General features: G+C 43.3%; 3 protein-coding genes across 4 annotated transcripts in view; 1 reads left to right on the top strand and 2 right to left on the bottom strand.

Annotated features, from left to right (window-relative positions):
• LOC139925911 (blue-sensitive opsin-like) overlaps window positions 1–7,714 on the bottom strand; it is a 13,923-nt gene extending 6,209 nt beyond the window's left edge. The window contains exon 1 of the mRNA XM_071917425.2: window positions 7,697–7,714. Within this exon, the coding sequence (XP_071773526.1) occupies window positions 7,697–7,714 (18 nt within the window). The remainder of the gene's footprint in view (window positions 1–7,696) is intronic.
• On the top strand, window positions 6,184–19,513 carry hcfc1a (host cell factor C1a). 2 transcript variants are annotated; one of them, XM_071917423.2, is made up of 28 exons: window positions 6,184–6,319; window positions 7,472–7,672; window positions 8,240–8,388; window positions 8,920–9,080; window positions 9,218–9,426; window positions 9,566–9,650; window positions 9,771–9,877; window positions 9,997–10,176; window positions 10,282–10,524; window positions 10,667–10,815; window positions 10,913–11,095; window positions 11,186–11,410; window positions 11,818–11,922; window positions 12,035–12,251; window positions 12,639–12,775; window positions 12,933–13,080; window positions 13,199–13,419; window positions 13,736–14,474; window positions 14,978–15,123; window positions 15,402–15,533; window positions 15,735–15,942; window positions 16,330–16,605; window positions 16,701–16,807; window positions 16,914–17,048; window positions 17,144–17,329; window positions 17,474–17,771; window positions 17,877–17,940; window positions 18,044–19,513. In XM_071917423.2, exons 2-28 carry the CDS (start codon window positions 7,477–7,479, stop codon window positions 18,081–18,083), a joined length of 5,046 nt encoding a protein of 1,681 aa, XP_071773524.2. In that variant the 5' UTR covers window positions 6,184–6,319; window positions 7,472–7,476; the 3' UTR covers window positions 18,084–19,513. The 2 variants fall into 2 exon arrangements, with proteins under 2 accessions (XP_071773524.2, XP_078139995.1); XM_078283869.1 differs by lacking the exon at window positions 11,818–11,922.
• Window positions 19,498–22,538, bottom strand: LOC139925912 (ras-related protein rab7). Its single transcript, XM_071917426.2, has 5 exons — window positions 22,440–22,538; window positions 21,990–22,116; window positions 21,557–21,775; window positions 20,571–20,696; window positions 19,498–20,463 (listed from the first exon to the last, which is right to left on the bottom strand). The coding sequence occupies exons 1-5, from the start codon at window positions 22,493–22,495 to the stop codon at window positions 20,377–20,379; spliced, it is 615 nt and encodes a 204-aa protein (XP_071773527.2). The 5' UTR covers window positions 22,496–22,538; the 3' UTR covers window positions 19,498–20,376.

Raw genomic sequence — 22,538 nt, 5'->3', positions numbered from 1 at the left:
TTTTATTGCATACAGTAGATATTGTAGGGCATTATTACTGTATGTAGGTAAAGAGAGAGAGAGAGAGAATGTTTGAGGGTGTGAGGTGGGGTTGGGGCTCAGTCACAGTAAACCCAGAAAAAAATATTTCAGTGCAGTGTCCTGTAGAAGCTTTCTATCTCCTAATTTGTTTTTGCTGTAATTGACAGTTTGTCTCCCGTGTCAGTAATACATGCTGTTCAATTACAAAATGACATACTTTTCCTCAGTCCAAGAGCTGTTGCCTTCTTGGAGATACATATGGTTTCTGGGGGACACTTACCATAATGTTTAGGAGAGAATAGGTGGATGAGGTGAAAATGGGAGCAAATATGCATAATAGGTGTCCATAGTTGTCACAAATTTCCAGAAAAAAAAGTACTTGTTGATGTCTATATGCCCAGTGGGATGTTTTTTATATGGTACATGTGTCCGCAATCAAACAAGAACATATTCAGGTCATGACCCACTAATTAAGAAATAAAGGTATCAAAAGTTTAAGGTTACATTTAATACATAGAGACTGTCTTTGTGGACTAATAGAATATTACTTACAAACCCAAATTAGATTTATTTTGTGGTAGCTCTAACTGTTTACCCAGTTGTAGTCCTCAACAGAATGCCAAAGAGGTATTTGCCAATTTCAAAAGCATAGTAGCCTAGACTAAGAAATGGGGTTTTATGTTGAATTCTCACAGCAACCAAAATATGCATAATGCCTGGGGCCTAGGCATACGGGATACTGTGGCCTATGAGGGATTAAGTGCATAAAATCAACAAGGGAGGAAGGCAAAAAAAACAGAGGAATTCTAAAATAAACAAGCAAGAAACAGTAGCTATAATATAAATAAATAATAAAGATGCAAATCAAAACAAATGGGCCTGTAATTGGAATATATGAGCAAAGTCAAAGAAACAAGTAAGGCATTTCAATGGACCATCAATTAATTATTTAACATAACAAATAAAATAAATGAATAAATATAGATTGTACATCATTGTTAATGGAGGTCTTAAATCTTTAGGCTGGTTAATGAGGCTTTGCTGGTATGACGGCATCACAAATAGCTTGAGGTTTCAAGGAACATAAATGCAATTAGGATAATTAAGAGTAAGAAAACAAAGGCTTACAGGAGCATTAGGTTGTGACTTTGTTCTTCCGCCTTAATCACCTTCTCACTGAGCTCATGTTACATTCAGCGCTTATGCGGTTGCAACAAACACATTAAACGTCAAGCTTTCTCAGTTTCAAATCAAACTCTTATACCTCTGTTACCCCACTTACAGCCAGGCAAAACACCAGAGCGCAGTGTATGTTCAGTCTACACAATGACACCAGTAACCACTGGAGAGGTGAGTAGCTTGTAATTTTGCTTCAAATAAGTGGTAAAAACAGAAATGTCCCCCAAACAGTGGCCCCATCCATAGTTTATGAGACTGTGAACTAGACTGTCAGCGATTCTTACCATGACTGGACTGAAACAATTGATTGTGTATGTTTAAGTGGAGGGCGATTGGGATTTTGGATATGGATATGCCCTAGACCAGGGGTTCTCAACGTGGGGTCCGGGGACCACCAGGGGTCCTTGAGGGGGTTCCAGGGGGTCCCCAGCAAATTGATGAATTGTTAAACACAATTAGAGAATGTAGAAGAATGACTGTTTTGATTATAGTTCCACTGTTATCTCTACAGATAGTCATGGAATTCTGGACAAAATCATATCCAACAATAAAAATATTCTCAGATTTGGGTCCGAGAGACAAAATCTCAATGGTAGACTGTCTAAATGGGGGTCCGTGGCTCTAATGCGGACTAAATTAGGGGTCCTTGATATGAAAAAGGTTGAGAATCACTGCCCTAGACTGTGATATCTGCGATGTGATGACAGCTGTATCATAATGATGAAGCTGATTAGACTTTCTCCTTTTACTACATGTGTTATGTTGTCTGCTTTAATGAGCTGCACTGTGGCAAACCCCTAGAAACAAACCCTCTAGAAACATTTAACTACACATGGCAATAAAATATGGGTTCCTGAATCCAGACAAACTGATAGATGTCTCCTATGTCTTCTCCACCTCCTGCCGCCGCAATCCTTGATCCGTGTCACTTGTGTGGCCTTGCATCATGATCTCTTTATGCTCTGAGTGCATCTCTAGACGTTTCCTAAGGCTCTTAATGTGTGTGGTCTAAGAGGGTGAAGACTCCAGACTTTCATCACGCAGCCTTGTCTGAACTCCGCTGACTTGTATACACGTGTATGGACAATATCATCAACTATTCAATGTCTTACATGACACAATGTATTACCGATTATGAGACAAATGAAAAGGCTTGGCAGTATTACAGGTGAGAAAAGGAAAAAAAAAAAAAAGTATATTCTTCATTCAAAGGTCATTCAAAGGTTTAAGGTGAATATATAGTGTACTTACAGGGTGTTATGAGGACAACTCAGGTGCAATACACAGGATAAGACAGAAGAGCTTAAATGACTGTGGATTGCTTGCTTTTGTGTCCCCAAACTGAATAGGTATACTGAACTCAATATATCACCCAATATAGACATGATGTACTTCATTTGAAATGCTATTTTCATTGCTGATTGATAAGAGTATAAATAAAATTTTAAAAAAACTGTGTCAAAGAATAAAACTAAAAGTACAAAAAAGATGTAGTCTGTAAAAGTAGTCACTCTCTTCTTCCATTTAAGGCAAAACAATCAATGTTTCATATTTTGTGTTACTATTTATGTTGTTGTTAGGGATTTAAAACAATAGTTCCATTTCAAAATTGTTTTCATTCTGTCTGCCTTACCTAATTGGCAGTATAGGACTAAGTGATGATATTTGAGTCTAATAGCTGAGGCTGTAGCATAACATAAGGTGCAAAAAGTGAAGGGGGTGAGATCTTTTAATGACTTTGTGCGATGGGTGCTATAGGCGCCAGGAGCGGCTGCACTTTTATCAAAATGTAACAGACAAAATGTAAGTGTCTGGTCTTTTTGATCATTCAGTCAAAATATGACTAAGACCCGAATATATCTGAATATATCTAGAACTAATGTTTGTTGCCACATGGCCCACTACCATTACTTTATCAGAAGTTCAGAAAATCAAGACTTGAAATTGTTTCTAATCCTATAATTTAGTTCCCTTGTCAGACTTTTGCCCCTGCCTGACTGCACATACAGGCACTGAGTCTGGAGAAATCCTCATGCCTTTGTGAATTGGCTTGATTACTGCCCACTGGTGGGAATAATGATGTGCTTTCGGCAGACCAACAGACTCCTTGCACTTCACTTAAAACCTAAGTGGCATAAGCAAAAAGCAAAAGCTTGTTTTCCTTCTATCATTGATAAGGAGTCAGTAAATCAAGGTTATCCAAGGTTACTTTATTACAGTGGGTTTGGCAACTAGTTTTACCCTTTTAAAATGTACAGAGATAAAAGGTTTGGATATTCTGCCCCTTTTGCCATTTTGGAAGATACAGAAGAGGAGTTTGGTGGTTGTCAAAAAAGGGATTGGGTCTGTTTATTTAGCGGTTACTTTCCAGCCAAACTGCAAAAGCCAAACTGGAGAACTTATGCCTAACCCTAACCTGATTATTTGTGATAATCGATTTACAAACATATAGCAAGTTTTTACTTTTTGGTTTGGCCAGAACATCCTAAGTCCCTACTAACTCCCATATCTATTCATTATCTGCATACTAATTAATTACATCCATGAACCACAAGAGGGAGCAGCGAACTGTGATATTTTTATTCTAGCTCTATGTGCAGAGTAATGGCAACATCTTGAGCTTGATTAATGAATTTACAGTAGCATTGGCAAATATGTTGATTTTCAGCTGAAAAAAGGATTTTTTCCTTTTCTCCTATCTGAATGAAACCTGACCAGTTCAAAATACACATTAAATATTTTATCCAAAGTTGTTTTGATATGCTAAATAACTCCATACTTGGCCATTTTTGGCTTTTTTCTTGCTTGTTTTTATCAGCTAGGCTTAAAATGAAGTACGCATTTTGAAAAGTGCTTTAATTTGAGATGCTGACACAGTTTAAATGAAGTCTTTGTTAAGTAAGCTAAATATTTCATGTTCATTTTACAATACAATAAAAATATGCAAAAGTATCGAAATTGACATTGCAAAACCAAAACTTTCATTGTTTTCCCCTTGAGATATTTATAGCTACATAACTAGTTTATTGTAAGCTGTAGACTACATTGAAAACGTTTAATCATCCATGGCTGTTTAAGGTAAGAGCACTTCTGCCATCTGATGGACAAAAGGTGTACTGCCACAAATGGACAACTACTAACTCCCTAACCAAATAAAACACCTGAATGAGATACAAAATATACTGAAAACAGATTCATCTCATGGCATTATCATTAAATGGCAATAGTTTACCATTAAACCAATAAATAATAATTCACAGGGCCAAATTCAATATTCCTCAGCAATGAAAGTGTGTTGGTGCAGTAACCAGGCTAGATACACATTACACATTTAACAGTCAAATCTCAGCACTAGCTAGTTAATAAAACATGTATTCACCCACCAAATTATGGAAAACTCAACTATATTAGATGATGGCTCTACTATCAAGTGCAGGGAAAAACACATGCCATTACAAATATAGAAGAATTCAATTAATTCAGTTTTATGGATGGATGGTTGTTATGTGAATAGCAATTGCAATATGCTTCTGACTTAAAGTCTCCTTCAAAAAGTTGCTTTTGTGGTCTTGTATACTATGGGCATTATTTTGTTAAGAAATTTTACTATAACAAAAATGTTACTGGTTATGACAGACATTTTTACTTGCACTGTGACTGTATCCAGGACAGTTTTCAAGTGATATGGGTAGATTTTCTGTTATAGAGCTGTTAGCACAACTAGGTATTAAAACTGCTTCACTTGTAAAGCCCAGGCATACAGTAAATCAGTAAGTCAGTCTCTATTTCCAGGTTTAAAGACCGTCTCTTGATTACTTCACAGATTAGGGTCTTGGTTATGAGATGACAAAATGGGATATTGGCCTACTTCACTGCTCCTACAGAGGGGGAATCAAGTGTTATTATAAGACAGAAACATGGAAAAACACATTCTCAACAGAATACACACAAAAACGACATCAAATATATCACCATCAGATATTGTCATTTGTCACTGTGAGTGCATGTACAGTAGCCTTTGAATGTGTGTCTGTGTTTGCATCGAGCACTTGGTGCAGTGGTAGTCAGTTTTCTGGCAGAAACATTAATTAATATGTCCAGGATCACTGAAACAACACTATGTGAATTCTATTTCAGTGTAGATTTTGCCTGCAGTCCAGACAAAATAACTGGGCTTGCTTGATAGTCTTAGCAGTGATTGTGCTCCTACCTATAAATAATATAACTGTTCATATAATGAACAGTGCTGCAATTTCCTCACATTGCCTATTAGACCTATTTAGCATACTTATAAATAAATTAGTTACTGTGGATGGATTATTTTACTTTAATTTGTTCATGTCAACTTTTGTCTCACGTTTGCAGATAGTCTGCATGATAGATGGGCCTAGTAATAACGGAAAGGTTTGTCTTGAAACCAGCACTTGAAAATTTGACTCTCCAAATCAATCATGTTACAGAAGAATCATTTGTGTTTTGTGTCGCATTTTCATGACAGCTGATTTTGACCGCCTAGCGGTTTGATTTGCGACCTAGTAATTGCACCGTTAGAGGGCGCAGTGATTGGACTGTGGGCGTGGCAACTTTAATATGAGTGAGCGCTAAATCTAAATTAATGCTTCTAAGCGACATTTGGATACGAGTGGGCATATCTAAGTAAGTTTAGAACCGAACAAACTCAGGCTTACTTAAAATATTTAAATATAGGGTTTCCTTCATGGATGTCGCCATCTTTACTAAGGGACAATGTAGCGTTATAAGACAACTTGTTGTAATGTGCTGGAACTTAGAATATGTTTACCTTATTCACATTTCGAGAGTCTATTGAATCATTTCACTACACCGTACACGCAATGCCGATTAATGGTGAGAAAGAACATAAAAATATACGATAATGTCCGAAATGGTTTGCGAAGCTGCCTCGGTCTGCCTCCGTCGCCATGTTTACTTTGGGTGACGCCAAGTTTCTGCCATTTTCCTCCGCCTCTGGTTGTCAAGAAGATGGCAGCTTCCAGGCAGGCATGAGAGGAAATACTTCTTCAAAAATCGAATGAATTTGGATTATTGCCTCGAGATAAAACCACCTACTCGTATTTTTGCAATTACTGTATCGAAATAAGTAAGTAAAATGCTTAAATAATGGCGCGTTTTCTGAATTGTTACGTTTTGTTGTGGCAAACCGCCCGGCCATTTTTCTTGTGGGAGCTTTAGAAGTAGGCCGATTGTCGAAAAGATGGCTGCTTCCAGAGACGGCATGAAACATAATAACACCCTGTTTGTGCAGTTTAACTCTGTTTAGCTACGTTTTGAGAGTACTGTTGCAGATATACTTGTACCAGGTATACATTGCATGTCAAAATACAAGGAAATTGTATTGCATTTAATTGTAAAATCTGGCGACGCTTTGACAGATGCTAGCTATACAGCTAACATTGTTAGCATGGGCAAATTAGGTTGACCGACTAGCCGCTAGCACTAACGAAGTGTAGCTAAATCCCATTTGAAATTACTGCGATTGCACGCAAGTGTTTCAATTTATCACTAATATGTTCGACAGGAATTATTAAGTGTGGTTTTCTTTCAGCGTATAACTGCAAAAAATAAGCTTGGAACGTGTTTTCTATTGTTATTAATTGTTAAGACAGGGTACACCGAATGCTAAGCTTGCTAGCTACAATATGGCGACTCCCAGAGAAGCATGAAAATAGCTGTCTCCTGCAAACGGTTGTAATCACGAATGGAGTCTGTTAGTTTGGATAGTTATCGTTCACTTTTTGGTGGCCCTGATAACAGTATGTATATTTTGGACATGGTCTTGTTGTATCACCCTTCTTAGCTAGTGTAGATATCATGTATTTGTCTTTTTCATTCGCTTCCGCCATTTTTCAGACTGGCAGTAGCGGGGGTTTGTTTGGTTGCAAGATGGCTGCTTCCATGGATTGAATTCAATGGTTGGAAGCAACTACGGGCTACATAACAAAACTTGGATGTTGGAAAGATTTTATTTATTTTCTTTTCGTGGCATGAATCGAATGTCCATCATTACCACAACCGATATAAACAACAGGTTGCTAGAAGTCATTTATTGAGCTTTTGTCTTTTTTCCCCTGTTAATTAAGGCCAACTGCTAAGCTTTTCAATTGGTATGACCACACGAACAGTTCTAAAAGTTACATTGTAGGGCCCGATACTAGTATTTAGACACCAGTGTAATTGTTAACTTGGCAATCTAATTGTTTTAAGCCGACTGTCCATTGTTTCCACCTCGTAGAAGACATGTCTACTCCTGGTTCCGCGGTATCTGGGACCACAGGGTCGGTTCTGCAGCCGCGGTGGAAGCGGGTCCTCGGATGGTCCGGTCCGGTTCCTCGACCCAGACATGGACACAGAGCTGTGGCTATAAAGGAGCTTATGGTCGTCTTTGGCGGGGGAAACGAAGGGATTGTCGATGAATTACACGTATATAACACAGGTAAGATTACTTTGTATGTAGAACTTCACGGATTGCCTTCATCAGCAACCACATTATTAAAATGCACGGCGTGTTTCTGCAAGTATGATATAGTATATGACGCAGTTTTTATGCGTCAAACCTTGAGTAAAAGGAATATGAACTTATTTCTTTAAATTGATTCGTATTGTACAGAAACTGAGGAGTGAACAGGCCTCAGCAGGCCAGACCAATGTGAAATTGAATTTGGCCCCCTCTGCTGGATGCAAGCGATCAATACACGTTAAAAATGGCGCGCTAAAATAAAATGGATGATGTGTGTGTTTTTAGGCATGCCATTATGTCCTCATTTCTTACAAATAAATCAGCATGAAAGCATTAATTGTGTTTATCTTTGATGTGTATACATGTATGTGTCCCATCTCAGAATGCAGGATTGAGTTTATGCTCTCCAGCTTTATTGACCAGAGTGTGGTCAGAAGTTCATGGCCTTCCTGCTTGGTTCATAACATAAACCTCTGATGTTAACTCTCAATGGCTAAACTTCTGCTGATACCTTCACTGTCTCCACTGTGTTTTAATTTTTAGCAACAAACCAGTGGTTTATCCCAGCGGTCCGTGGTGATATTCCCCCTGGCTGCGCTGCGTACGGTTTTGTTTGTGATGGCACACGGCTGTTGGTGTTCGGTGGAATGGTGGAGTATGGAAAGTACAGCAACGATCTCTATGAACTACAGGTAATGGCTTGCCCGTCTCTGTTAGCCTTAAAATAATTAAATGTTTTTTCAGTTGCATGTGACAGTCATATTGAGTTCACAAAAAAAGTAGCTCACCGCACACCTGAAGTGGTCGGATGTGTTTTGGTCTGACTGTAATTGCGTAACAGTAACCACAGCCATAGCAACTTCTAGTGGACATTTATTTCTGAATGTTATGTTTTGAAATCCATCCTCAGTGTGTTGCATGCTATGACTCAAGTTATTGATCCCTGTGGGGAAATTATATTTTTGCATCAGCAAAAGTAATTGATTCAGCAGGAAAAAAGAAAAGCACACAAATGCAATATAAAATAAGCTGTAAATACCATAGAAACAATAATGCATGTATATTTTAGTTCTAAGATGTAGTCACAGTTTTACAAAGGATTCTAACTTAATGGTTGTCAGAGAATATGGAATGTGGTCAAATTGTGTTGACTTGTTTTACAGCATCTGCTATGGTCTAATTCCTTGGATATGTCCTGTTTTTGACTTTGGTATCTGTTTTAGGCCAGCAGATGGGAATGGAAAAAGTTGAAAGCAAAGAACCCGAAGAATGGGCCCCCTCCTTGTCCTCGTCTTGGCCATAGTTTTTCCCTGGTGGGCAACAAATGCTACTTGTTTGGTGGACTAGCCAATGACAGCGAGGACCCCAAAAACAACATTCCCAGGTACAGATGTTTTCCCAGCAGGAGTCGATAGGGCTCTCGGATGCATCACTGCTGGAGATTCTATTGCACCTAATGGGCTCAAAGGGATGAAACTGCAAAATGAGTGTTGCTAACATCTGAGTTGTTTTGGTTCTCAGATACCTGAATGATCTGTACACTCTCGAGCTTCGTGCGGGTTCCAGCGTGGTTGGATGGGATATACCAATCACATATGGAGTTCTTCCTCCTCCCCGCGAGAGCCACACTGCTGTGGTCTACACAGAGAAGACGAGCAGGAAATCCCGCCTCATTATCTATGGGGGGATGAGTGGCTGTCGTCTTGGAGATCTGTGGACACTTGACATTGGTAGGTTTCTAACGTGTCCGTGAAATAACATTGACAGTGGTTCGTGAGTGAATTTGCTTTTTGTGGTTTAATTTATTCTGTAGCATGTCAGAATACATTGGTGCTTTTGAATGATGTATTTCCTACTCTTTGTCTCCAGACACCCTAACCTGGAATAAACCGTCAGTAAGTGGCACAGCACCACTCCCCAGAAGTCTTCACTCTGCTACCACCATCACAAACAAGTGAGAAAACTGCTGCAATTTGGACAAATACTATAATGAATGTTGTGTTGTTTCAATTGCTTTTAGAACAAGCTGTGCTTGGTAGCAACACCTTACTGATTTCAATCTCCCACCTTGCAGGATGTACGTTTTTGGAGGATGGGTTCCTCTGGTAATGGATGATGTGAAGGTGGCCACACATGAGAAGGAGTGGAAGTGCACAAACACTCTTGCCTGCCTAAATCTTGGTTTGTTTTTAACTCTGTATTCATTGCAGTTGATTGCAACTTGATAAAGCTAGGGTAAACCAGGTTTTATTCACTGATGATCATTTTTGTGTTGTGTGTTCTTATCTCTTTGTCTTCAGACACCATGTGTTGGGAGACCGTGTTGATGGATACTCTTGAGGATAACATCCCCAGGGCCCGCGCTGGCCATTGCTCCGTGGCCATCAACTCCAGACTCTATGTTTGGAGTGGCCGTGACGGTTATCGTAAAGCTTGGAACAACCAAGTCTGCTGTAAAGACCTCTGGTACCTGGAAACTGGTAGGTGTGCTGTAACATGGTTGGTCAGTCACTGGGAGTTACTCCAGTAGGTCAGGTTGTCAAGTGGTGTTTCTACAACTAATGTTACATGTCTTGTCTGCTCAGAGCGGCCACATGCCCCCGCCAGGGTGCAGTTAGTCCGTGCCAACACCAACTCGTTGGAGGTGAGCTGGGGTGCTGTCTCCACCGCTGACACCTACCTGCTGCAGCTGCAGAAATATGACATCCCAGCAGCTACAGCAGCAACCTCACCAGCCCTGAGCGCCACCCCCTCGCTGCCTGGGAACTCTCCTAAGAGTCCTGCACCTGCCGCTGCAGCGCCCTCTGCTCAGAACCTACCACAGACAGGTATTACGCTGGTGACCCAGCCGCCCACCTCCCTCCCCCGACCTTTTCCTGTTCATCTTGGTCACCACACCGGGAAGGCCAAATATTTTCCAGGCGTTCAGCACAGAGAGTCTAACATTTGGGTCTTCTGTCGTTTTTGCAGCTATCTTGAAGGTTGCAGCTCCCCAGTCTGCCACTGGTACCTCTATTGTCACTGTCCGCCCAAACCAGCCTGGGAAATCCCCTGTCACCGTGACATCCCTTCCTCCAGGTGTTCGCATGGTAGTGCCTGCCCAGACCACCCAAGGATCGGTATGAGCAATAGAGCACTCCTTTTATTTTGATTAGGATATAACATTATACATAAAACCAAAGGTGCTCAATAATTTTTTACTTTTCCTTTGTTCAGCCAATCGGCAGTAGCCCTCAGATGAGTGGCATGGCAGCTTTAGCCGCAGCAGCAGCGGCAACACAGAAGATCCCACCCTCCTCTGCTGGCACTGTGCTCAATGTTCCCGCGGGTGCCACCATTCTTAAAACAGTAGCAGTTTCTCCTGGCACAACTACAGTCAAAGTGGCCTCTCCAGTTATGGTACAGATCTCATTAAATGTTCTAATTTTGAATGTTGTGTGCCGTGCTGTCTGTCACAGGTCAGTTATTAAAATAATGTTGTGCTTGTAGGTGAGTAACCCAGCCACCCGGATGCTGAAGACTGCTGCGGCCCAGGTGGGCACAGCCACTGCATCCTCTCCCACCACTCCCACCAGACCCATTATCACAGTTCACAAGTCTGGTACAGTCACAGTGGCCCAGCAGGCCCAGGTGGTAACCACTGTGGTGGGAGGAGTCACCAAGACCATCACCCTTGTCAAGAGCCCCCTCACCATGGGCGGCAGCGGCACTCTGGTAAGAGAACAGGACTCTGGGGGAATGCTGTGGCACATAATAGTACTGGAGCATTATACTGAGAGCACTCTTTGATGCTCTCACATGCATGCTGTAAATCACGGGGTCTGTAAAATTGCTTTTGCACACTTAAGTGTGTGATTTTGTTTTTTTCTGTCTTGTCATAAGACAGTGACAACATGATTGTGAGCTTGAACCAATGGGGGTGGGGGAGTAAAAGTTGTCCAACAGCGACTGTTGGAGAACTAAGAAAACAAGCAACATGATCTGCATGACTGTCAGTCAGTTAGGGCTGGAATATTGCATAGACCCACCAGTTCAGTGGTCCGCCTGCCTCACTGAACTCCCTATGCTGTCCGATGTTCTCTGGTGACTCATGAACTTGAGTCTCTCTCCTATGTCGGCAGATCTCCAACCTTGGCAAGATGATGTCTGTGGTACAAACCAAGCCAGTGCAGACATCAGCTGTCTCAGGCCAGGCTTCCACTAACCCTCTCACACAGCTCATACAGGTCAGCTATCTGCATGAGTGCAGGAAAAAACAGGAGGTAGCTTAAAACTCCTGAGACAGGCACCAGATGCCTTTCACCTGATGGTTCCCATAACCTGCACCTCTCTCCCCAGACAAAGGGTCCCCTCCCAGCTGGCACCATTCTGAAGCTGGTGACCTCCGCAGATGGCAAGCCCACTACCATCATCACCACTTCCCAGGCAGGAGGCACAGGAAACAAGCCTACTATCCTCAACATCAGCGGCATGTCTCCTACCACTACTAAGCAGGGCACCACCATCATTAAGACCATCCCCATGTCGGCCATCATGACCCAGCCTGGAGCTACAGGTCTGAACTCACTCTAAGTTAACCACTTTAACAACTACCAACATCACTGAGCAGCCCTAACATTTCTGTTTTAATATGAAAAGAAATTTAGCAGTGTCAGTACAATTCTATGAGTATTAACAAGACCTTGGCCAAACGGCATTTACAAATTATTCTTTGTTTTAACCTGCTTGGAATACCAGGTGGGTACTGTTTACATGTCACTATATGAATTCTGATGATGTGGTGTAAGGTAAATTGAAGAAGAATTATTTGCAAATGCTATTTAACCCAGGTCTGGTATTAGGGCTTGTAACTGTGTGTCTTATGGCTGATGTTGATGGCGACACAGTCAAGAGAACACAGTTGATTTCAGCCACACATGCTTGACTGTTGATCTCCATGCAGGTGTTACAAGCAGCGCAGGCATGAAGACGCCTATCACAATCCTTACCACAAAGATGATGACCACTGGAACCCCTGGCAAAATCATCACCGCTGTGCCTAAACTTGGCAGTGCAGCTGGCCAGCAGGGACTGACACAGGTACCAATGCCCTTTAAAGCTGGAAAACTTACTCCAGTGGTGCACTAGTCTTTGTAGATTAGATATTATTATCTTTGTTGGTAGATCCTGCATAGAACGTTTGTGCTCCTCATTCATGTAGCTGCTGAGAGACTTATCTTTGACTGTGTGTCTCTAGGTGGTTTTGAAGGGTGCTCCTGGACAGCCAGGCACCATTTTGCGCACTGTGCCCATGAGCACTGTGGGTGGCGTTCGACTCGTTACACCAGTGACGGTGTCTGCCGTCAAGCCCGCTGTCACCACCCTGGTCGTCAAGGGAACCACTGGTAAGAATAAAAATGTTCTTGTTATTCGTTATTAGGATAATGTTAAGATTAATTGTGTCCCACATATATTCTGGATCATTTGCTTTGTCCGTCTTAACACCATTTCCATCCCCTCTAGGTGTCACCACACTGGGGACAGTCACTGGTACAGTCTCCACTAGCCTGGCTGGAGGCAGTGTGGCCAGTGCCAATGCCTCTCTGGCTACCCCCATCACCACACTGGGCACCATTGCCACCCTGTCCAGTCAGGTCATCAACCCTACTGCCATCACAGTGTCAGCAGCCCAGACCAGCCTGACTTCTGCCTCCACACTGCCCTCCTCCACCATCACCGTGCAGGTAAGACCGAGCAGCTCTTGTCCTCCCTCAGTTCATGACATTTACATTTTAGTCATTTGGTTGACATTCCAGGGGGATTTATAATGAGTGCAACAGTACAATAAGCTTCAGTTCCTAGGACTGAAAAGGTCAGGGCCTTGTTGCCCTCTCAGTATTCCTGTGACCACAGAACAGTCATGTAAGAGCAACTGCAGGGAGAAGAAATAGAATAAGAGATGGGGAGAGAGATAAAGGGGATTTATTTTTCTTTGAGTATGGAATGTGTTGTGTGTTTTAAAAACGGTTTATACTGTTTTCCTGCCCTCCCTCCCCCCAGAACCAGCCCACCCAGGTGACTCTGATCACGACCCCCAGTGGGGTGGAGGCCCAGCCAGTACAGGATCTGCCAGTCTCCATCCTGGCTTCGCCAACCTCTGAGCAGCCCAGCTCCACTGAGGCAGGAGGAGCTGGGGAGGGCTCCGGTACCGTCACCCTGGTCTGCTCTAACCCGCCCTGCGAGACCCACGAGACGGGAACCACCAACACGGCCACCACCTCCTCTGCCACCATTGGAGCAGGGCAGGTCTGTTCCAACCCCCCCTGTGAAACACATGAAACGGGCACCACCAACACTGCTACGACTGCATCATCAAACATGTCTACGCTGCGTGTGTGTTCCAACCCACCATGTGAGACCCATGAAACTGGGACAACCAACACGGCTACCACCGCCTCAGCCAACATAGGAGGGGTCCAGCAGGTGTGCTCCAACCCACCCTGCGAGACCCACGTGACGGGCACCACCAACACTTCCACCCAGGCGTCATCCAACATGAGTACGGGCCAGACGAGCACTGTGCAGAGGGTGTGCTCCAACCCGCCTTGCGAAACCCATGAGACGGGGACCACGAACACCCCATCCACGGCCACCTCCAGCATGGGAGGCAACCAGACCAGCACGGGGACAGGAATGGTCCAAAGGGTCTGCTCCAACCCGCCCTGTGAAACCCACGAGACTGGGACCACCAACACAGCCACCACTGCCACCTGCAGCATGGAGACTGGCGAGGGCACAGGTAAACCCACAGTCGTGGAGTTTTGCAGGACATAACACTCAGCTCACCAAGGTGCTATTGCTGCCGGTCAATTTTTGGCTAGGGTCTTTGAATGTGATTTCAGTTTAAGTTGTTTTATCTAATCATTAATATTTTGTAACTAAGCTAATTAACCTGATGATAAGCATGACGTAACTGTAGTAATGTAGCACTGATGTTTCTGCTGTTCTAAATGCATGGCTTCAATTGAGGTCCATTGAAAAGATGTGGCAAACCTTGCCAAAACTTTGAAGGACAATTTCTCTGTTTTCTCTCAATTTCTCTGACTTTTTTTCTGATGTAATTGCAAGGTGTATCATTTCATACATCTGATCCTGCTCTTCCATGAACAGAAAAGCCAAAAAGCCCTTTCGCATCCACAACTGCTGATTTGCCACATATTGGATGCCTGTGTTGCATCCAGTTCCTAAGATGATTTTATTGTTAGAAGTGAACCTAAATTACGTGTTTGCATCCACCTGCAGCCCAGCAGACTGAGGAGGGAGCAGAAGGTGCCAGCAGCGCAGAAGTGGCCTCTACCACTGCAGGAACCGGTGTAGCTACCACCACCCAGGGCAGGGCCATCACTACTGTCACCCAGTCTACACCAGCCCCCGGACCCTCTGTACCTGTAAGATCAGCACTCGTATACTGATAGCAGTAGCACATGATCTAAACACTGTTGCTAATTTTACAGATATAAAACATGATTATTTGGTGTGGAAATTCCACTCATCACAAAACTAATAAGTGATACTTCACAGGGCTCCTGTCTTAAGGTTGCATATCAGTAACTGATGGCATAATGCAAGAGAAACATGTAGCTTTGAGAATATTTCTGCTTTGGTCCACAGCCCATGCCCATATGTTTTATCTTTCTTTCTCCCTTTTTTCTCCCTTTTTTCTCAGTCTATCTCGTCAATCACAGAGGGGGCGAGTGCTGCAGCCAGCTCCACAGACGAGCCCATGCAAACTGATGAGACATCAGCAGAAGCTGCAGCTGCAGAGGAGGGGGCCACTGCTATGGAGACACAAGCAGAGGTAAACAGAATATCACAGGAAGCCAGTTTCAACTTGGCATGTTAAAGGAAAAGTCTACTCAATTTAAGAATTCTTTTTTCCTATTTATGAAATGAACAACTCTTTCAGAGCCAAAAAAAACAGTGAAGCTCTTAACCCGTAATGTAAAATGTGCAGCTTTTTGCAGCCAAATGATGGAACTGCTGTAATTTGTTGCTTCAGGGAGAAGCGGCCGCAGCAACCGCCTTGAACCTGCCCTCAGAGCTGATGTCTGAGGGCCAGGGAGCCACCCTCATGGTGACGGGGCTGTCGGATGAGGAGCTGGCCGTGACTGCAGCAGCAGAGGCAGCAGCTCAGGCAGCAGCCACTGAAGAAGCCCAGGCCCTGGCTATCCAGGCTGTCCTCCAGGCAGCACAGCAAGCTGTCATGAGTGAGTTGTTACACCCACTGTAGTCTTGTGTAGCCAGATCTCTCCACACTTGGTTTCAATTTGGTTTAGAACACTGCCGGCATGGGAGCAAGGTCTGGCTGAATTTGTTTGTCAAGTAGAGAAAACTAGACAGGGTGATTGCTTATGTGTATGTCACATAGTGCTTTCTGTTGCACCTGTGCAAGACACTGAAATGTATTGGGTAAGACAGGCTGGCAGTTGGAAGTTTACTGTCTGCTAGCTCTGGTGGAAATATTGGGCATCTCCCCATGAAACATCCACTGAGTCAGACTACAGCAACCTCACCAAGAAATGTGCAATTTCTCATGAAGTTCTTGTTGGTGGTGTGTATGAATCTCACAGATTCTGTGTTATCTACCCCTACAGATGAGGGCGATTCCACTGGAGAGAGCCAGCAGCCCGCCAGTATCCCCATCATGTTGACCCAGCAGGAGCTGGCAGCGCTGGTCCAACAGCAGCAGCAGCTCCAGGAGGCTCAGGCCGCTGCCCAGCAAGGCACCGTTGATGCAAGCTTGCCCACCGAGGGCCTTGCCCCTGCCGACAGCCTCAATGACCCTTCTGTCGAGAGCAACGGACACAACGAGATGGCCGCTGCAGTCACTAGTGCTGTGGCATCACTGCTGCCACGTACCACCGCTGAGAGTAAGACTTTTTGCCTGTTCTGAATTATGTACAGTGGATTTTTGTTTGTACAGATCCTAGAATGACCCCTTCGTCTTGCCCTCTAAACTACGCAGCACTAGCCCCATCAAGCACATTTGCGCCCTCTGTAGCAGTCGCAAGTCCAGCCAAGCTGCAGGCCGCAGCTGCTCTAGCGGAGGTGGCCAATGGCATTGAAGGAGGGGTGAGTCATAGTAGTATCTCTGACCCTCTGGTTGGTAAATTCAATTCAAAAGAAGTTAAGTGGCACAACATTTTAACCTTTTTCTTTTTTCTTTTTGTTTTTACAGAAACAAAACCCTCAGCCAACACCAGTGAAGCCCATTTTAAAGAAAGAGAACCAGTGGTTCGATGTTGGAATTGTCAAAGTGACAAATATGGTGGTCACCCACTTCTATGTGCCAGCAGATGACTTGCAAGGAGATGTGAGTGTCACGGCTTGCTTCTGCTCTGATGCTTTGATGACTGAAACTCGGTGAGCTCAGTGTATCTCTAACCCTCTCTATTTTTTGTATGGTAGGATGACTCTGGCATCCTGCCAGACTACAGCCAGATGAAGAAAATGGAACTACAGCCTGGAACGGCTTACAAGTTCCGTGTTGCTGGAATCAACGCTTGTGGTCGTGGGGCTTTCTCCGAAATCTCTGCTTTCAAGACTTGCCTACCAGGCTTCCCAGGGGCACCTTGCGCCATCAAAATCAGCAAGGTAAACAAGCTTGTAAAGCCTTTTGTTTTCTTTACATTTTGATGTATACATGCGGTATACAATGGCTACTATTGTGATGATTTCCTTGTGGCTCCACCCTTCGTTTCTGGCACTGAATGGCATTTCCCTACTCTCCCTCCACAGAGCCCAGATGGTGCCCACCTGACCTGGGAGCCGCCCTCAGTGACGTCGGGGAAGATCATCGAGTACTCTGTGTACCTGGCCATCCAGAGCAACCAGACGGCCGAAGCCAAGGCCTCCACCCCGGCCCAGCTAGCCTTTATGCGCGTGTACTGCGGGCCCAACCCCTCCTGCCTGGTGCAGTCGTCCAGCCTCTCCAACGCCCACATCGACTACACCACCAAGCCAGCCATCATCTTCCGCATTGCTGCCCGCAACGAGAAAGGCTACGGTCCCGCCACCCAAGTCCGATGGCTGCAAGGTGAGCGCACCAGTTCATACTAGCTTATTGTTATTTGTAATGGGCAATTCATTAATGGATGATAGAATGCATTTCAATTTGTGTAATCATCGTTCTGCTCCATAGAGTCTGGCAAAGATGCTGCTTCTGCAAAACCTGCCCCCAAAAGACCAGGCACCTCCCCTGATACGTAAGTACCTTCTTCATGTTTCACATTGCATGCACAGGCTAGAGATTAGCACGAATGAATAATCCCTGCAAAACTTATTCTGGTTTCTGTCTGCTCTTTGCAGTAAGGCTACTGGTCCAAAGAAAGCAAGGACGGACCAGTGAGGTTGCCCAGAGCCCCCCCTCCCAGTCTCTTGTCCCCTTTCCACTCGCTGTCCTTTTACCAGGAAGACTGACCCCTCCACCTCTTCATCCTCATCCTAATCTCATCCTTCATCCTCAAGTTTGACTCAGATCAAGCCAGCAATGGAGGCAGAACAACAGTATGAAGCCAAGATGAAAGTCAATCTGAGATGTTTCTGTAGATAAAACCCTCCTCCTTCTGTTGATCGTACTATTTTTAGAGCAACACAAACTTAGAAGCACATTATACCTTTTTCAGTCACATCCCCTCCCATCCTTTAATATATATTTTTGGCTTGTTTCAGTAGTTGAGCAATGTAGAGAAGCATTTACATCTTTCACAAACTGGGAGCCAGCCTGAGCGTAATGTTACTTTTGTTGGTTTTTTGTTTTTGTTTTGTTTTTGTGAATCTTGGGGGGATGTAGAGAAGAGACTACATGAGATGATGTACAGTGCTGAAAAAGCAGTGGAGGCATTAGTTTAGATGAGAGGAAAAATCAGTATGGAAACAAATAAAGCACTTGTCCTCAACGAAAAGGGGACATCTTTTTTTTTTTTTTTTTTTCTCTCTCGCTCAAAACAAATTTGCTTCATCGAGAACCAAGTCTGTACAGACATCTTACTGGACTCCAGTCTCCTGGTAATGTCATCACTGTGCGCTTTTTACCCCAAGATGAGGACTGGTGGCTGACACAATGAAGTGGACAAAAAGAATGGCGAAGGAAGAGATTTGTAGAGAATGAATGACATAGACTTTGCTAGGACTGAGACTTGCAGCACACACAAAAAAATCTTGCAAAATCTTCCCAAAAAATTAGCAAGCAATGATGCAGAAGATCTTTTGTGTAGTTTATTTTTGTATTTTTTAAGCTTTTTTTTTCCTGTGTGTATGTCAAGTGTGCATTTTTAAAACATCACTTTTTTTAACTATTGTTCATCCCCATAGTTTGTGTTTGTGGGAAGAGGGGTGGCTGTGTTGAGGTAGCCACTATATTTTTAAATCTTCATTCAGTTGGTTGTATGTTCTTGTTCTAACAGAGGGCAATGAAAGAGAGAAAGACTTTTGTATTTGTTCCAAGTAGAACCGCAGAGGTTATAGGACTGAAGGGAACTTTGAAATGGACCCAGGGAGAGGAGAGCTTTTACTTTGTTTACTACAACTTACTCAATGCTTGTGTTGCTTTGTGTTTGCCAAACATGGAAATCTAAGGAGTGTAATGAGGAAAATAAGATCAGTTCTTTCATACTCTTCCCCATATATCCCACTCAATTGTCCTATGCTTTTTATGCTCACGAATGTCGTGTCCCACCCCTTCTTTAAGTTTTAGAATGGCAAATTATATTAGTAGACTTATTTTCCCCATCCTATTGATGTATGTGAATCCATTTAATAAATTTTAATTTTTTTTCTTCCACGGCTCTGTATTTCAGATTACAGATGGTGTGCAAGCTAACTGTGACGTGTATACCCGTATGTTTGAATGGGAATGTCTTGGGAAGAAAGCTTACATAGCCAGAGTGTACTCACTTGTAAATTAGTTCGTTCATATAGCAAGAATAAAAAAAAAAGAACATCTTGGCCTTTTATATAATTACCTGTAACAAACTGTTTTTACATGTTGGTCATCTCTTGATTGCCTTTTGTGTCTTTACTTATAAAAGAAACAGAAATATATATATAAATATATACAGTCTCCCTGATTGTTCTAATTTGCTTCTGTCAAGCTGATTCACTGTAGGAGTCTGAATCACTGCTAGGTTCATTACAATACAAAACTTGTATAGGGAGGAGGAGGAGGTTTCTGATTGGACATGACTGTATATCAGTACTTTGTAAGGACAGATTCAGTTGTGATGGTAATGGCCAGGGAGAACAGAGCCAAGGCCCAACTTGCCGCCATTCTCCGGCTCGCAGGTGTCGCACCTTGGTTTCCGTTAGTGGTTTCTCCTGATTTATTTCTCTAATGAACTTTCTCTTCATATGCATTCATAATTTTGTGCGTGTCAGTGTGTCTGTTGAACAAAACTAGACATGCATGCAAAAGCAGTGTATTTTAGTAGTGATGCCTTAAGTTAGACCATAAGCTGAAGGTTCTCAAAAAAAAAAAACATTTAATGAGTTTGTTCCTCTCTCCATGTGGTATACAATTGTGTCCTTTCCTTCCACAGTACCTTTGCTGGGTCACTATTTTTGCACCCTTGTTAGATAGGTCATCATCAGCAGTGCCGAGGTCTCTCTGAACTTTTCCTCCCACACTGGGACAGGTGCTGGTCTCAGCACTGACAGTTGTTGCGAGTTTCTCTCGGCTGTTTGCAGGTTATCTGGAAATGTCCTGTATTTTCCAATGTGTGTTTTTTGTACTGTAGGGAGTAATGTATCTTTTATCATCAAAAAATAAACATGTTAAACATAGAGGGATTTTGCGTCTTGCTTCTCTTGGGTACAGAGTTACATTTGACTGACTCACCTGTTGTAAACCGGCCTGGGCCGCTGTCACGAATGGCTTTTCCACGTCAACGTCGTCTTTGGCACTTCCTTCAAAGTACTGCGCTCCTATCTGCTCACACCACTGCAACGCCTGCCTGCGAGACACCTGCAAGGAAAGCCAGCACTCTTGTTATAGTAGAAAACTAGATTAGCCCTCAAGGGGGGGAAATGGTTTGCAGCAGATTCTTCACATATTACAGTAAAACACTGACATGGCATCAGATAGACAGCACTCTCTATGGGGGGGGGAAGGTTTAGGCATACAGGTGCTTCACAGGCCTGTTTGCAAAATGCAGTGAGCTCTAGTTATATTACATAGAAGTTATTTTATTTTGCACTGTCACCTGTATGGAGCACTTGTCACCTCACTCTTTCATACTTTTAGTACTATCATGCTCATAAACTATACCTAAACTATGTATTTTCAAGCGTAGGACAGCTGCAGAACAGGCAATGCAACCTCTGTACACCCAAATATCTGACTCATCTCAGTTTCAATACACAAATAATTATTGAGGAAACACACATGGAAGGGTGTATTCATTATAGGGTTAGACCGACATATATTGGGCCCTTTACTAAGTATGGAATATTGACCAGTCAAGGTCAACCAATGCCGATATGATGCAGGCTCCTTTCTGACCACAGCTAGATAAAAACAGTCTGTAAAACCTGCAATAATTTCATTTATTCATTTAATTGTTCAATAATGGTTTTTTTTGTGTAAATTAATTCTACATGTAAAGTTAGTAATGTAGTAAAGTAGCTCACCCTGCCTTAAAGACCTACTATCCTTAAAAGAATGTCATTAGTCTGGGTTTCAGTGGAGTTTTAGTGTCCCATGATAGTCAAAATTTCTGCTTCAGGGCCTTTCCACCCTGTCATAAATGTAATTCAGGGGGAAACACTGAATCTTTGTGATATTTTGGCATGAAAATGGTCAGATTTTAAAAAACTTCAACTGACCTCACGGTTGCTCAGGTCAGTTTTGTTCCCCAGCACGATGAAGGGGAAGCCCTCTGGGTCCCGGGGCTCTCCCTGGACCAGGAACTCCTTCCTCCAGACGTCCAGGGCTGTGAAGGAGGCCCGGGACGTGACGTCGAACACCAGCAGGCAGCACTGGGAGCCTCTGTACAGCGGGGTGCCCAGGGACTGGAACCTCTCCGTGCCCGCCGTGTCCCAGATCTGACACACAGTGGATGATTCCCATTCCCACATGTCAAACTCTGTACATTCCTATAGGGGCTTGAAGTGTGTCTGTGGTACTGAATATAAGTTTATAGTGACCTCATCACACTTGACTGTATTTTTTATCTGCTATGGTATAGGGAGTTTCACTGGCTGGACAGATTAAACGCACCACCATGGATTGAGGAGTCAATATAAAACCTTGAGTTACCTGCAGGACGACTGTGCTGCCGTCTATGTTTACTTCTTTGGTGAGAAAGTCAGTCCCAATAGTGGCCCGGTACATGTTGGTGAAGCGGTGGTTTACATATCTGTTCATGAAGGAGGACTTTCCCACCCTGTGTCAACACCACGCACCGTGTAAAGGGACAACACACTCCACAGAGAGAGAGAGAGAGAGAGAGAGAGAGAGAGAGACTGACTAATCTACGTAATTCTCCAAATTCTATTCACCAATAAAGAACAAGAGTAACCTAATGTTCCCCTCGACTTTTAGAGACAGCAAGTCACCAATCAAGTCATCAATCAAGTCATGAGTTCAAGTTCGCAGAAATCAAGGAAAGCCACTGCAAATGAAAGTGAAAGAACTGTCGACGAAGCAGTCAAGCAAAACAATTCGTGGTGTTTTCTAGAGATAAAAAAAAAAGCTTGATTTCTTTACCCGGAGTTCCCGATGAGGATCACTTTCAGGCAAATAGGGCTTTTCCATTCGATCATGATGAGGATTTCAGAGGTCTGCTTCTACTCGGGCTAATGCTGC

Source organism: Centroberyx gerrardi, chromosome 5 (assembly GCF_048128805.1).
Source record: "Centroberyx gerrardi isolate f3 chromosome 5, fCenGer3.hap1.cur.20231027, whole genome shotgun sequence".
Taxonomy (NCBI): domain Eukaryota; kingdom Metazoa; phylum Chordata; class Actinopteri; order Beryciformes; family Berycidae; genus Centroberyx; species Centroberyx gerrardi.
The sequence above is the reverse complement of the archived record's forward strand: the minus strand, read 5'-3'. Positions and strand labels throughout refer to the sequence as shown.